This window comes from Cicer arietinum, chromosome 1 (assembly GCF_000331145.2).
Source record: "Cicer arietinum cultivar CDC Frontier isolate Library 1 chromosome 1, Cicar.CDCFrontier_v2.0, whole genome shotgun sequence".
Classification (NCBI taxonomy): domain Eukaryota; kingdom Viridiplantae; phylum Streptophyta; class Magnoliopsida; order Fabales; family Fabaceae; genus Cicer; species Cicer arietinum.
The window spans coordinates 49,538,458-49,554,281 of record NC_021160.2 but is presented as its reverse complement, the minus strand read 5'-3'; the positions used below and the strand labels follow the sequence as shown (position 1 = coordinate 49,554,281).

General features: G+C 25.0%; 2 protein-coding genes across 2 annotated transcripts; both read right to left on the bottom strand.

The window, feature by feature from the left end:
- Positions 1–72: 72 nt before the first annotated feature.
- Positions 73–6,517, bottom strand: LOC101501729 (indole-3-acetic acid-amido synthetase GH3.10). Its single transcript, XM_004487252.4, has 4 exons — positions 6,114–6,517; positions 5,183–5,284; positions 3,194–4,020; positions 73–839 (listed from the first exon to the last, which is right to left on the bottom strand). Exons 1-4 carry the CDS (start codon positions 6,380–6,382, stop codon positions 286–288), a joined length of 1,752 nt encoding a protein of 583 aa, XP_004487309.1. The 5' UTR covers positions 6,383–6,517; the 3' UTR covers positions 73–285.
- A 6,600-nt stretch (positions 6,518–13,117) lies between these two features.
- LOC101496463 (uncharacterized) lies at positions 13,118–13,873 on the bottom strand. Its single transcript, XM_004487323.1, has one exon. The coding sequence runs from the start codon at positions 13,871–13,873 to the stop codon at positions 13,118–13,120; it is 756 nt and encodes a 251-aa protein (XP_004487380.1).
- Between the last annotated feature and the right edge of the window lie 1,951 nt (positions 13,874–15,824).

Here is a 15,824-nt window from a genome sequence, read left to right as displayed (position 1 = left end):
TTTTAAATATTAATTTAAAATAAACCACCAATTAAAATGATCCCTGTAGCATTCACCTTAAGTCAAAGTAAATTAAAATATAACATCATTATTATAAAAAATTGAAATAGAACATTTAACTCAACTTACAAAATAATTAATATCGCTGGTCCTTTGGGGTCCATAGGTCACATCATAATGAAAAACCTAGCTGCCTTGCACTGAATTAATCAATCCATTCTTATGTCCACAAGAGAAAATCCATAATGAAATAATGAATACAAGAAAACAAATCAATATGATGCATCATGGTTGGGTTGAATCATAAGCATTACTACAAAACGTTTTAATGGTGCATGCATTAAGAATTTCAAGTAGCATGGGGTTGTTGGTGCACCTAGGAGTTTTGAACTGGCCCAATGCTCCCCCATTTGCAACAAAATGATCTAAAATCTTCTTAAATGTTCCTTTCTCTACAATACAAAGCTTCAATGGCCCTATTGAATTGGTTTTCCTCGAAACGACGTAGCCGTGATCGACAAAAGCCGCGTCGATTTCGGTGCAACACGCTTCGAGTACTTTGTCCTCTGCCTCTCCTTTGATTTCCCAAAAAATGACATAGAATCCTGGTTGATTTGAGTTTGACATGTTTGCATAACTTGTGAAATCAACAAGCTCAGTTTTGGCCTTGTTAAGAACTTGTGAACCTTTCTCTACCACTATTTGAAGGTCCTTCTCTGTATTCTTGTCTACATTAATTGTTAGAATAAGTTTTCTTCTACATATAAAGTTCAATTTTGGTGTCCCATTGTGGAAACCAGTCACTTCCACCACATCTCCTAATCTGTATCTATATAGCCCTGCAAAAATAAATTTTTCAAAAGCTTTAAATGTTCAAAATGTTAGGAATAAATAAGAGAAAATAAAGTTTTAAATGAACTGAAAGTGAATACCGAGATATTAGTGAGATCAATACAATATGTAAAATTGGATTTAAATATTAAAATATTAGTGATTTGATTCGGTTTGGATAACAACTTACAAAAAATCGATCGATTTAAATTAATTTGTTTAAATTGAATATTATAATTTAAAATATATTATTTTTATAATAATAATATTATAAAATTACATTAATTTAAAAAATTTGAAGCAAAATATTATATATATATATATATATATATATTAAAAACTAATATTACAAAATAAAATATATCGATTATATTAGAATCATACGATATAGTAATAAAATATATATATCAACTTAAACAAAAAAAAATACTATTAAAAATTAATTCAAACTAATAAATAATAGTTTAATGCAGTATCAAATACTAGTAAAAAATAAATATTAAAATTTATAAATATGGTTTGATTCGGTATGGTTCTGTTTGATTTGGTTATTAAAAATGAAAAGAAATTTGATCCGATCCGAAATATTTTTTTAAAAAAAATATCTAAACTCATCCAGTGATATTTCGTTTTGTGCAATATTTTATTTTTGAATTGATTTGAATGTGCAAAAAATAAAAATATATATATTGTTAGGATAAAAAAATTGTAACATTTAAAATATATTATTACATTATTTAATGTGCGTGATTAAATATTTATGACTCGTCATACATTATTAAATAGAAAAATATTTAGATACACTGACATACTTATTAGATATCATAAGAGATATAAAAAAGAGAATAAAAAAATATATACGATATATTAGAGATGTGATACAGAAAAAAAATATTAAATGAGTATAGAAAAATTATAATAGTTCAAATATAACAATTTTTATTATATATGCAGAATCGTTAGATGTATGAATAAATTATTATACAAAATTCTTATATAAAAGAAAATACTATACAAAATGTTCTTATGTGTGTGAATAACTTAGATCAATATCAAAAGTATACTAAGAAATATGTTAAATATATATACGTACTATTAGGACACAATATAAAAGTATATAGATATGGTACAACATGTTTAGACGCTTGTATAAATTAAAATTATATATATCTATATATTTAGATTGGATATATATATATATATATATATATATATATAAGTGTTATTAAATTAAGTGTATATTAAATAATTTACGCTGAATGTGGAGAATAGAATTTTGAACACAAATACTAAGAAGTTTGAGGAAAGACTGAAATTGACATGTACATAACATGAATGAAATTAACAAAACGACGCAAAAGCCAAAAGTCATAGACCAAGGCATAAGAATAACCGCGGGATTGGGACCGTGGCTATTATACGGTCAATTTGTGTACGTACACCATACACAAATGCCCATCTTTTTCTACCTACAATTGTCAGTGTACCGTTAGCCATTTCATACCTAATTCAAATGTTCTATCTTAATTAAACCCTTTCAATTATGCATCCAACCTCTCTAAACCAACTTTTAATATCAATCTAATAATCTTTTTTTTTTTTAATTTATATTATTCCTCTAATAGGTTAGGATTATATTAAACGATAAATATCTCTTTTAAAAGATTTAACATTTATTATAAATGAATTCGAATTAAGAATTTTTAATTAAATTAAAAGAGACTTTTATCATGTCATCTAAATGTTTTTGAATTAAAATAATTGAAAGAAAAATTTAGACCTAGCTGGATATTTTTGGCCCCACATAGATAGTACATTGAGAGATATATGACCCGTTACTGTTGACATATTTGATACCAATTAATTAATGTCTTCCCGCTCGGTGTTATTTTATGTCGACACGATCATATATATAAATACAGGCGGGTGAGGGTGACTGAAAGTTTTCAGATAAACAAGACAGACACCAACTTTAATATATAAACTCAGCACAACCTAACCTATTCATTTCCTCGTAGCATCTACTTAGCACAATGTTGAAATTTACTATAAATCACATGTTGGTGGTTTCAAGAAAAAATATATGCAAAGAAGATCAAATTAAGATCACTCATTTAATTAAAAGAAACCGTTCAATTAAAAATTATTATTGTATATTATATTTATAAATTTAATTTAATAATTTAAAATTATTTTATATGTAAACATAAATTTGTAAATATAATAATAACTTTAAATTCAATAGTTAATTTAAAAAAATATTTTATTTGATGGCATATAATGAAATCATTAGTATATTTCGAATGTATAATGTGATCTCTCCTATATACGATCATAGAAGAGAAGAAGAATGAGAATTTACCTGTGAAAGTTGTGAGAACTATTTCGTACTCTTGTCCAATTTGAACCTTGGATAGTGGAATTGGTTTGTCTTCCATGAAATCATCATGAACAAATGAGAAATCTTGTTTGTGTCTATAAAGTGGTATGAACTCAAAGTAAGAGAAAGTGGGTACAACAGCAAATGTAACATTCTCTGGAGGCAAAATAGGATCCACATTAACACCAATCCAGCTCTCAGTTGAACCATAATCACCACTTACTAATGGCACCCCCTTTGCATAATGCCTAACTTTTTTCAAATATGGTAACATAGAACCCGTCATTATGGAATATATGTACTTTGCATTTGGCCAAAGTTTTGGAACCAAACCAAACCAATCCACCAATTCTAACTCCTTACAAGTAGCTTCTAATTTCGAAGCCAAAAACGGGTTCGAATTCGATGAGATGATACTCAAAACACCTTCTCGCATTTTAGGTAATTTTATTTTTGAACTTAGAGTACCATATCTAATGTCATTGCATATTTCCCTCCAAAGCTCTTCTAAAGTGCAAAAAGCTTGTACTATCCCATACACAAAAGCTGAGGAAATAAATTCAACTTCATTAGAGAAAAAGAGACCTAGAAGAAGGTGACAATATGTTGTTTGTTTATAGTCACCACTTGAAATTACTTGGTAAGGGCTACAATTAAATAACTTTGTTTTCTCTTGTTTGATTTTGAACTCTTCACTTGCATAATAGTGTGTTGTGGCTGTTCCTACTGTTAATCCTCCTTTTGTTTTGTATTGATTGCTACTATATATGAATTCAAGAATCCTTCCTCCTTCTTTTGTCGGATAAATCCTATTCAATAAAATATAAAAAGTTAAAAAATTAGATCCATATATAGTAAATTTTCTTCCTCCTTCTCTTGCTCATGTATCAAATTCACACTAAATTTTTTCTCATTAAATGGGGTTTGATATCAAATCTCAACTACTTTAATATAAAAATCATATTGTATATTCACTACAATAATTGTTGTTTGGCAACACATTTTTATATAGATGTGTAAAGTGTTGCTTAAAATTAGGTTAACCAACAATTTATGTGTGCCACTAAAGCTCTTTTCACAACACAAAATAAACATTTTCTAAAATTAAAATAAAAACAGTTTTGAATTATCACTATGATATTTTTTCGCAATTATTGATTATTGTCCCTTTAAAAAAAAATATTGTAATGATTAACTCTATCGTTTTACAAGTCTCTTTAAGACTAGGTTAAATTACATCTGTGGTCCCTTAACTTAATTTTAGGTAACATTTTAGTCTTTTATTTTATTTTTTTTCGAGTTGGTCCTTTATTTTAATTTTAAGTGACAATTTGATATTTTATGTTTTAAAATGTCAACAATGTTGTCCTTTTTTTTACAAAAATTCAAAAAAATCATCAAAATTTTCAACCAAAACCCATAAAATTAATAATCATCTTCAATATAATACAAATTTTATCAAATCCATAACTCAAATATTCAAATACACTCATATTTTCATCTCCAACAACAACAAATAAAGAATGAAAATATGAGTTTATTTCAAAATTTAAGTTATGAATTTGATTAAATTTGTATTTTATTGAAGATGATAATGAATTTTATGGGCTTTGTTTGAAAAATTTGATGATTTTTTTGAATTTTTGTAAAAAAAAGGACAACATTGTTGACATTTTAAAACATAAAATATCAAATTGTCACTTAAAATTAAAATAAAGGACTAACTCGAAAAAAAATATATATAAAGGACTAAAACGTTACCTGAAATTAAGTTAAGTGACTGCAGATGTAATTTAGCCTTATGACTATTTAAACATATAAAAAAATATTAATAAATTTTGTTGTTTTTGATGAAATAATTTATTTTTCTTATTTATTATATATCATTTTATTTATTTATCTCTTTGTAATAATCAATTAAAGATACTTTTTATAAAACATTAATAGTTAAGGAGAGCAGTAGAGGCACACTTTGATCTGGTGGCTGCTGCTAAAGTGAAAATTTGAAGGGTAGTTTGTGCGCTATGGCGGGTAAAGGCCACGAACTTTTGTCTTCCTTCTGTGGTTCCAGAGCTACACATTAAGAGAAAATTTTAAGTTTTTTTAATATCAAAATCACACATACTAAACAATTATCAAATAAAAAGTTTAAATTAAAAGTCACCCTACATGTTTTGGTTTTTTTGGATTTAATTAGAATTTATGAATAAAAAAACAGCTTTAATTTATTCATCTTAAATATTTTCATACTTAATGCCCATGAAAATGTTACCTTAGTGTTACTTAGTTCACTTACATTGTTATTATCTATAAACCACTTACTTTGACACAGACACTAAATACTTAATGATTTTAACAAATACGGAAACACCGTTAATGTATAAATATAGAATACTAGAAAATATTATATACAATGCAATCCTTACATAAATAATTCAAAAGATAAGAAGCATATATATTTTCTAAGAACTAGTTAATGATATATGATAATGAACCTAAAAAAATTATAAGAACTATCATTTTGTTATTTGTCTAAAAATAAAAGATCTAATTTAGGGTTTTGAGTGTTTGAGAAGTGTTCGACCAAGAACAAGTGTGAGCTCAATTTCTTAATTAGACATCTCTTAGGGTTAAGAGGTGTCTAACACGAATCAAAGTTGTGTCTCAAAACTAATTGCCACCAACAGCCAAAAACAAGCATGAATAATGAGGTAGAACAAAAGGAGAAAGCCATATAAGGACTATTTATAATTTAATACTATAATTTATCTTGACTATTAATATCATGGTGAGCATAATCATCATAAAAAGTATAAGAAATTTCAATAGTGAGTCCCATTTATCTCCAAAAGAGGAAAGCTATAAAGGAATAAAAGAATTATAGCATAACACATAAAGGTACCTTAAGGAAAGAGCAATTCTTTGGATAAATGGATCAAAATCAGCATGAGAAGCTAGAGGAACCACACTAGTGAAAAGAGATTCCAATGCACATGCATCCATATCTTGAACATTGTAGCTCCCAAACCATTTTTTCAAATATTCAACCTCATTGTTCTGTTTCAAAATCTTGCATAGTATTTGAGTTTGGACTGAACTAGCATTCTTTGATACATCTTCAAACCAAGTAAGGATGTTATCACATTCAATGTTGACATTGCTGCTTTCCATGTTGATGTTGCAATAAAAATGAATGAAGTTGTTTGTTATGAATGTTTGTTTCTATAAGGCAACTTCATATAAGAAAGACAGAGTAGGTACTGAGCCCCCACCGTTGAAATATTACATCCTTAATTTATTTTTGTATTTATATCTATGTATCATTCATACAAAAAATAATTGAGTAGTGACACCATTTTTATACAAGATTTGGAAGCACACGTATACAAATATTTATCATTTATATATTTAAAAAATTCTTTATCCGTTTATTATTATAAATAAATAAATTATTTTCATTTAGTTAATATAATTAATTTTTTAAATTTTATATAAAATACAATTTAAATTTATTAAATGTCTTTTTTATGTCAAATGTTCAATTATCCATATTAAATATTTTTAAAATAAATAAAAATATATATTTAAAATAATAACATTAAATAAATTAATAATAATTAATTTTTATTTATAATAATAATCAAGATTTTAATATATATTTTTGCGTATAATAATCATAAGAGAGTTTCTCCTATCATACAATTAACAAGTATGTTTCATTTTCAAATTTGGTCCAACGAACCTAATGTTGCACACATGGTACGATCAGCTATAGACCACAGGAAATGGTGTTACGTGATTTAATAAGAGAGAGAAAATGACAATTCTTCAATGTTATGACATGACATGAGGACTACAACAACCCGAATTTAGGATTTAGATTAGAGTCAGAGTCATTATTAATCTTGATCTATTGATCTCAAATCCACTTTGATGATTATTTAAGATGATTTGTTGAGATGTAACGTGACAAAATCAATTAATTTGTTTAAATATATAACTTTTTAAATATTTGAATAAATTTTTAGTCTATCAAATATTAAAATTTTGTTTTTAGTATCGTAAAAAAAATTATATTATTATTTTTTATAATTTTATCTTTGTTTGAATGAAATATATTTAATTGTTAATTTTTAAATTTATAAATAATTTTTTATAAATATGTTTAGAATATTTATAAAAAATATTCGTTTATAAAAATTTATAATTCTTTAACTTTATTGTATGAGTGAATTTCACCTTATTTACTATTTACTTATACTTGATTTGTTTTACTTTATCATCAAAATGTTTATACAAGTACACTCTTTATTTAGAGTCGGAGCATACGAGAATAATAAGTTCAGATTAAAACATCACAACAACAACAAACTTGAAATTCACTCGTACAATAACATTATCTCTTTATTTCTTTTCTTAATTTTCGTTTTTATGAAAGAATTTTATTCCTATTTATTTATCTATGTTAAAGTTTAATGCTACATTAAAATATTTAGTTCGTTGATAGTAATTTTAACTATTTATTGCATAAAGTAAGTGATATGGCAATTGAAGAACCAAAATTGAACACACACTGTTGTACAGGAGTCTAGTCTATTATAGGAGCCCTTTAAATCTCTCATTTTCATCCCAAACAATATCACCAAGTTGATATACTTGTTGATTTTCTACGAGAACCGTCGATATTAATTTTAAAGTTTCCAAAAAACTTTAATATTTGTCTCAGGATAAAATGAATTATCATCAACAGTATAGAAAAAATATATTTAAATTTAATTATATTTAAGGTCATGTACCAAATATAAATACATGATTTTTTGAAACAGTTAATATTAGTAAGTTAATAATTAATTTATTAATAAATATTAAAAGTGATAATTAAATTCAATGTCATCTTACCACTTCACTCCTATCACGAAATCAACTTATATTTTCTAATATAAATACACATATTTTGTTTATATTTGACATACAATGGAGTGAGTATCAAATAACTCAAGTTCTAATAATAGTTTCAATTCAAGATCTAGTTATGGACCACTACATTTTCAGACGCTTATAGCCCCCTCACGTGCATACATGGAGAGGTAAAAGAAGCATTGTCTTTCCCACCCACCAATCCATAAAGTAAAGAAGATGCCCTATGTCGATGAAGTGGTTGTTTTGATATCTGCTCTGTTTTATTCCTCCTAAATTAAGTAAGATTATTACTAGTATTTGTTTATTTTTTTTTTCAGAAGATATGAGAAATACTTCCGTCTATTCACAACGAATACTCTTTAGAAAAAATTTAAAAAATTGTATACATATTAAAAAAAAATAATAATTAAAAAAATAATAATTAAAAAAATAATAATTTATTTTATTAAATTATTTATCTTAATTATTAATTATATTATTATTATTAATGTAAAGTACAATTATTTTGTAAGTTGTTAACTTAGTAATTACTGAATGATATTAAAGTAAAAATAATAATTAAACTTTAACTAAAAATTGAAAATGATATTTGAAAGGAATATCATTATAAACTCACACACAACCTTGAGATATCGGATTTAAAATTATAATAAGATATTTTTACCTAATAATATCGACATTTGTTAATTGAGATAAAACGTTAGTAGTGTTTATTTATTTAGTTGCAGTTTCAGTTCCTCTATTTTTATTTTTCATATTTTTAATTTAATTAATGACATATGAATAATTAATGCTTCTAGATGGTTCTATATCATATAATTGTATATTATGTCATTAAAAATATATCAAATCGTCATTTTTTTAGTTCAAAAATATGATAGAGGGATCAAAATTGTCGATTTTAAAATAGAGAGACCAATGTCGTAAATTGATAATAATGGTGAGACTAAATATGTAGATAACCCTATTTATTTAATTAAATTGATTTTTGTGTATTTGTACATGGTAAGTAGTTTTGGTGTTATTTAATTAATAATTAGTTTTAGTAATACATGGTAAGTAATTTTTGTCTCACTCGTGTACACGGTTATATCTCTTTGAGTTTAATTAGAAGTTCTAATTTTGAGTTCGGACTTGAAATGTAACAATGTAATAGTATTAAATCTTTTGAGAGACAATTTTGTCATTTATTATAGTCTTATCCGATTCAAATAATTAATCTCTAAAGTTGTGGGCAAATGATATTTAGTTGCACACCCAAAAAATAAAAAGTATTTTTGATCTCTAAAATAGAAATAATTTTTGTAAGATTATAAGAACTTAAACATATTATTTGAACACACATAAAAGCAAAAGAAAAACTAAAAAACAACTAATAATTTAGTGATATATAACTTTTAAAGGATCAAATTACACCAAGATGTCAAAGTAAAGTTTGAGGTCTCAGCTTGTCTAAATATTTATTAAAAAAATTATATTTAAATAGTGTGTCTAAATTATTATAACCATGCAAGAATTATTTAGGTAGTAATATAATATGATCATCCTTTTGATTTCTAAGAAAGATAATTTTAGAATATGCTTCATGTTTTAGAATAAATTAATTTTTGTAGTGTTGCAATTAAATATTTAGATGAAAGAAAAGTGTGGTTTTAACCAAAAATATATCCTAAATAGGTATTTGTTTAAATATGTAATTAGTTGATGGAAAATATAAAAAATTTGATTTTAGTTCTTGTAAAATAAAAAATTTGTTTAAATTTCTATAAAATATAAATATTTTTGTATTAGTCTCTAATATCTTAGACCGCTAATTTTTTAATGGTTAATTAATTTATCATTTAAAGTTTTAATGTACAATTAGTCTTTATAAAATACAAAAATAAATAAATTGGTGTGAGACATTAGAAATAGAAAGAAACTTTTTCATGGACTAAAATAAAAACGATTATATTTTACATAAACTCAAAAATTAAAATTAATTGACAAAAATTAAAATTAAAATTATTATATTTTGCATAAATTAATTAGATATTTTTACTTAAGTATTTTTGTAGAAATTAAATACATGTGTAAAATAAAATCACGCTATTATTATACAAATTAATAGAATGTGCGTAAAAAAGTTGTAAAATTTATTTTGTAATCAATAGAATGGTTAATTTTCTTTTTTATGTATAACGATGGTTAATGTTTAATCACAGTCCACCGATTAAAAATGATAAATTTGATTTGCAAAATTTTAACATTCTTCTATTTATCTCTGTAAAAAATCCTAAACTATACACTTCTACATCATAGAGATAGTAATCTTTAAAAATATTTACAGTAATTAATATAAAAAATAAGAAATATTAAAAACTCTATATAAATGGTATTTTATCGTGCCATGCAAACAAATTACAATCAGCCAATATTAGAGACAAAGAAGAGAAACAAGTACTCAAATTCAATAAAGAAAGGAGGGTAAAAAACACCTTTTAAGATTTATATTAATATTTAGGGAAACAATTGATGTATTTGGTTGAAATTAAACAATAAAAAGCCTCATGTTGTTTATAATTATACGGGAAGAGAAAGATCAAAATTATATATAACTCAAATTTTTTTTTTTGCAAATTGTACTAATTAGAAACATTTAAATTTATATATTTAATTATATATTTCTCTTGTTTTAAAGATTTGCTAGATAGTTAAATATTCTACGTAAAAAGTATGATTGTATTATAGATATCAAGTATTTGAAAAAAAATTATGTGTTATAATATTTTCATATAATATTATTCGTTGATTATAATTTTTTTCTTCTTCGGTTTAAAGTTTCATGTTATTTTTTTGTGTGTTTTTCATTGTTATTTAAATTTTTCTTCTTGTTTATTTTTACAAACTCAATTTTGTGGGGAAAAGACCCACAAGATGAATATGTTGTAAATTTTGAGGATATTTCAAAAAAATTAAATAAGTTATTATGTAAATGTGAAAAATTATTTTAAATGAAAATATTATTATTATTAGAGTAAATTATTATTATTATTATTATTATTACTATTATTATTATTATAAAAATAACTCTTGACTTGTTCTCTGATTTATTATTATTTAATTAGTTATAGTCTTGGTTTTACCCCACTACTTTAACTACTTTTTTTTCTCTTATAATAAATTAATCATTCTCCGTATTAATACGTGAACATGATACATTTTATATGAATATGAAAAACCCTACCTTCTATCTTCTTCTCCTTTTTCTACTTTTCTAAATTTTTACCAATAATAAATTACTTATATATGAGATTATAAATGTTGTTTTGTTATCTCAGTTTTATCTAAGAAAAACATGTCGAATAATGGAGATTTGTGTCGTTAGACAAATAAATCCTACTATTATCATGTCTCTCATAGTTTGGTATTTGTTTATTATTTTTCAGGTTTACTCAAAATTGGTAATAAAAACATTGATTAAATTGGGCTCGCAACCAATTTTTTACAACATAATACCCAATTAAACTCAACTTATCGTTCTAAATTCTAAACAAGTACTTTAAGCTTTTATGTGTTTTAGTTGTCAAAATTGATTTTAGATTTGTAATTTTATTTAACGTGAATACCATTCATTGATGAGAGAAAGATCCTTACAATAAGTAGAGAGAAGCATTGATCTTGGACACATCACACCCAGCTATTACATCCAACAAACTTAGATAAATTAGTAAGACTATGTGCTACATAATTAAACGTTGATTATTTTTTAGTATAATTGATTGTTTTTTATATTAATATTTAGAATTCAACTCACCTCTTTGTAGATATACATTTAACCATAGAGCAATTTTTACATGGTCACAAGAGTTCGACGCAATATTTAGACATACTAACGAAAAGAATAAAGTGAAAAAAAATAGTTAAATTACATGTATTTTTAATTTTTTTTTGGTTAATAATATTTTTAATCTCTATAAATATATTAAATTTAATTTTTAGTATTTTATTTTTTTTTTTCGAACTTTGATCTTTATGAATTTTGGTTACCAAATTTTAGTTTAAATTATTTTACAAAAGTTTAGGTCACTTGTTCTTATTGATTTTTTTTTATGACATGTCATGATCAAGACTTTAAAATATTATTATCTCAACAATTTAACTATTTAATATTTGATTTGAAATTATAAATAAATTAATAAAAATTTAAAATTAAATAGTTAAATTATTAATCTAATAATATTTTAAAGTCTTATACAGTATATCATAAAAAAAAAAAATCACTTAAAACATACGACGTAAAAAAATTTCTAAGTGAAAATTGATATATATTTAAAAAAATTAAAAATATATTTTATTCATATTTTTATGGGTGTACACCCAAATAATTTTTAGACATAATTGCTTCAGCGGTTTTTTAATTTAATTTCATGTAACACTTCAATATTTTATTTAGTCTTTTATTTTATTTTAAAAAAAAAATTAATCTTTTATATCTTAAAATATCAACAATGTTATTATTTTTTTACAAAAAATCATCAAAATTTTTAAATAAAATCCATAAAATTAATTACCATCTTCAATATAATGCAAATTTCATCAAATTTATAATTCAAATTTTCATTCTTTATTTGATGTTGTTTAAGATAAAAATATGAATTTATTTAAATATTTAATTTATGAATTTAATGAATACATTAATTTTCTTGAAATTGGTATTAAATTTTATGGATTTTGTAAGAAGATTTTAATAAATTTTTTAAATTTTAGTAAAAAAAATTAAAATTATTGACATTTTAAGATATAAATGATCAAATTATAAATTAAAATTAAATGAAAGACTAAATCAAAGAGATAAAAAAAAAAATAAAAATTAGAGTGTTACTTAAAATTATATTAAAAGAAAGTTGGATGAATTGTGTCTAATTTTTTCTTGAAAAATAAATAACCACGTGAAAATGGCTTCTACCAGTCGAAACCTTGAAAACTAAACGTGCTTCCGAAATTCTATAGGAAAATAAAGCACTCCAAAGAAACATGCGGATTCACAAATGACTCCTCCATACAACCGCCGTCGTTTCTCTCTCCACTCTCACACTTACCCGGCGGCGGCAACCTCCGTCCGACCCTTTCCACCTGCCTGAGCTGACTCCGGCCAGTGCCATCGCCCATCGTTCTGTGACACGACGGCGACCTCGATGGCCGGTGGGGACCCTCGCCGACATCACGGCGAATCTTATCGGAAAATTCCCTCCGACGAACCGACAGTGAACCCATCACAGCTTTCTGTGGCGGACTCTCCGGCATCAACGCCGGAGATTTTGGCCGTCGCTCTCTCCCTCCAATTTGATTCCCTTCCACACGCTTCCTTGATGCATCGGATTGATTTCGATTCTGGTTTCGAGTTCTCTCTCGGATGCATAGCTTACTCGTAACTTCATCTTCTCTCATTTCCGGCACGGTGGATAAGCCCTCTCCTACGCTGCATGTTTCTGAGAAGAAGGATACTTCTTCAGAAGCTTCTTTCATGATGGAGTCTTTTGTAGTTTTCATATCATGCATTTGGGTGTTTGTTTCCTGTTTCAAAATTGAAACTTGTTGTGGTTTGGAAATGGGTGTTTCAGATAGAACTTCTTTCACAGTTTCCTCTTCAACAAGAAATTGTTGTGGAATTCTGCATTTTGCTTCTTGGGTAGCATTTTCATTTTGCTGGTTTTTGGGGGCATTTTGGTCATCTTTTGGGGTGCTGATACAGCAACCCATTAGGAATTGGAGGAAGTTATGAAGAGAGTTTAATTTTTGATGGCAATGGTTTAGTGGTAATGGAAAGAATAATGCGTTGGATATTGCATGGCTATCTTGGTTTTAAAATTGTTTGATGGGAAAATTAAAAAGTGTTAACGGCTATAGAAGTGAAGAGTAAAAGAAGAACATAGAGATAACTAATGAGCATGAACCAAAAATATGTTGAACCTGTTTAAATAGCATTAATAATATTGCTATTCATAGGTAATGCAATACAATCTTAAGTTTGTTTATGTAACCTAGTGATAGTTTGGTTACCCAGTAGCAAAATATAATTTTAAAATAATTGATTTTAGTTAAAATAACTGGAATATACTGTTATTTATATTTGAATACATCAATAAAAGTAATTTGAATAAATTTATAAGATCTAATTTAATTAATAAATATTAATATTGTTAAATTGAATAATATATATCGAATTTAAATTTGAGATGTCTTAAATCTTTATAAATTTATTTAATATTTCATCTACCAACAAAAAAATTATTACTTTTTATTTACTAAAAAAATGACTTGAATAATCAATTCAGTGTGAAAGTTAAAATTAAAGTAAAAAATTATAAATTATATTTTCAAATTAAAATCAATTTTTTTTCATCTTAGAAATAAAATCAATTTTCTTTGAACATCACTATGACAATTATATATATTTAGAATTAATTTTATTTTGTCCAAAAGTGAAATTAAACATACTTTGATTATTTAGTAAATTAAACAAGAAAATTTCATGTAAATTTCAAGTCAATGTCACATCACTAGAATATGAGATGCTACAACTAAGTTCACAATTATATCTATTTATCCAAATTATATTACTATTTACCACTTTACTATAAAAGAGAACGTTTCGTAACTTTATTCCCCGTTGCAATCATTCTGATATATTTCATATAAGAAAATTGGAAAGATGAATTCAAAAGAGAATTCTTAAATTTTATGCAAGAAACGGAAAAAGAAGAATTCAAAAGGGAAATCTGAAAGTTTATGCAAGAAATAGGAAAAGAAGATTCAAAGGTGAACCATGCTGGACAAGGCTGTCAATGTCATGCTAAAGAAAGTAACAATGTAAAGAAGAGAAGGGAAAAAGATGCATACCTTTTGAATTGTCAATTATGAAAGGTTGGTTTCATTTTAAATCAACTACAAGAATCGATTAAACTCTAAATGGATGCTGTTTGCGTAGCAGTTCAAAAATATTCTAGTAGTTTTAGAAATAATTTTGTAGAAGAATAGCATTTCATATAGCTTTGATGAAATGACACAAGTTTCATTTAATTTAATTAGAGGTCTCAAGTTTGAACTTTAAAAATGCAACAACAATATTATACCAAAAAACAATATGCAACAATGATAAAACACTTGAAGAAATTTGTTGTTCGTGTAAGAAAGTAAACTTTGTTGTTCATTTAGTCCTATCTAACTAGAGGTTTACATGATATGCAATTTATACTAGAACAAAAAATGTAGATGTGTATATACTGCCACTGGCAAAACAAAACTTTGCAATAAAACAAATATAACAATTGCATATATGTATATTATTTTTTATGTCCTCCATTGTTTTCAAATATCATCCTCGCATATTTTATTGCGAAATCAAATTCAACTTTTTCACAATATATTTACAATATCGAGATCAAAAATCTGAAGGTAGTTTGGAAATTATAAGATTAAATTATATTTTAGATCTTTTAACTCTTTTTTCTTTTTATATTTTACTTTGGTCAATGTTTTTTCTATTTTATTTTGATCTCTTAAGTTATATATTAACACTTTAATATTTTTAATTTTAGGAACCAAAATATCTAATGTTTGTAACAAAGGGCTAAAATGTCTGATATTTATAATTAAAGGTACCAAAGTATTTAACGTTTGTAATTTACAGGATTAAAATGAAATAAAGTTT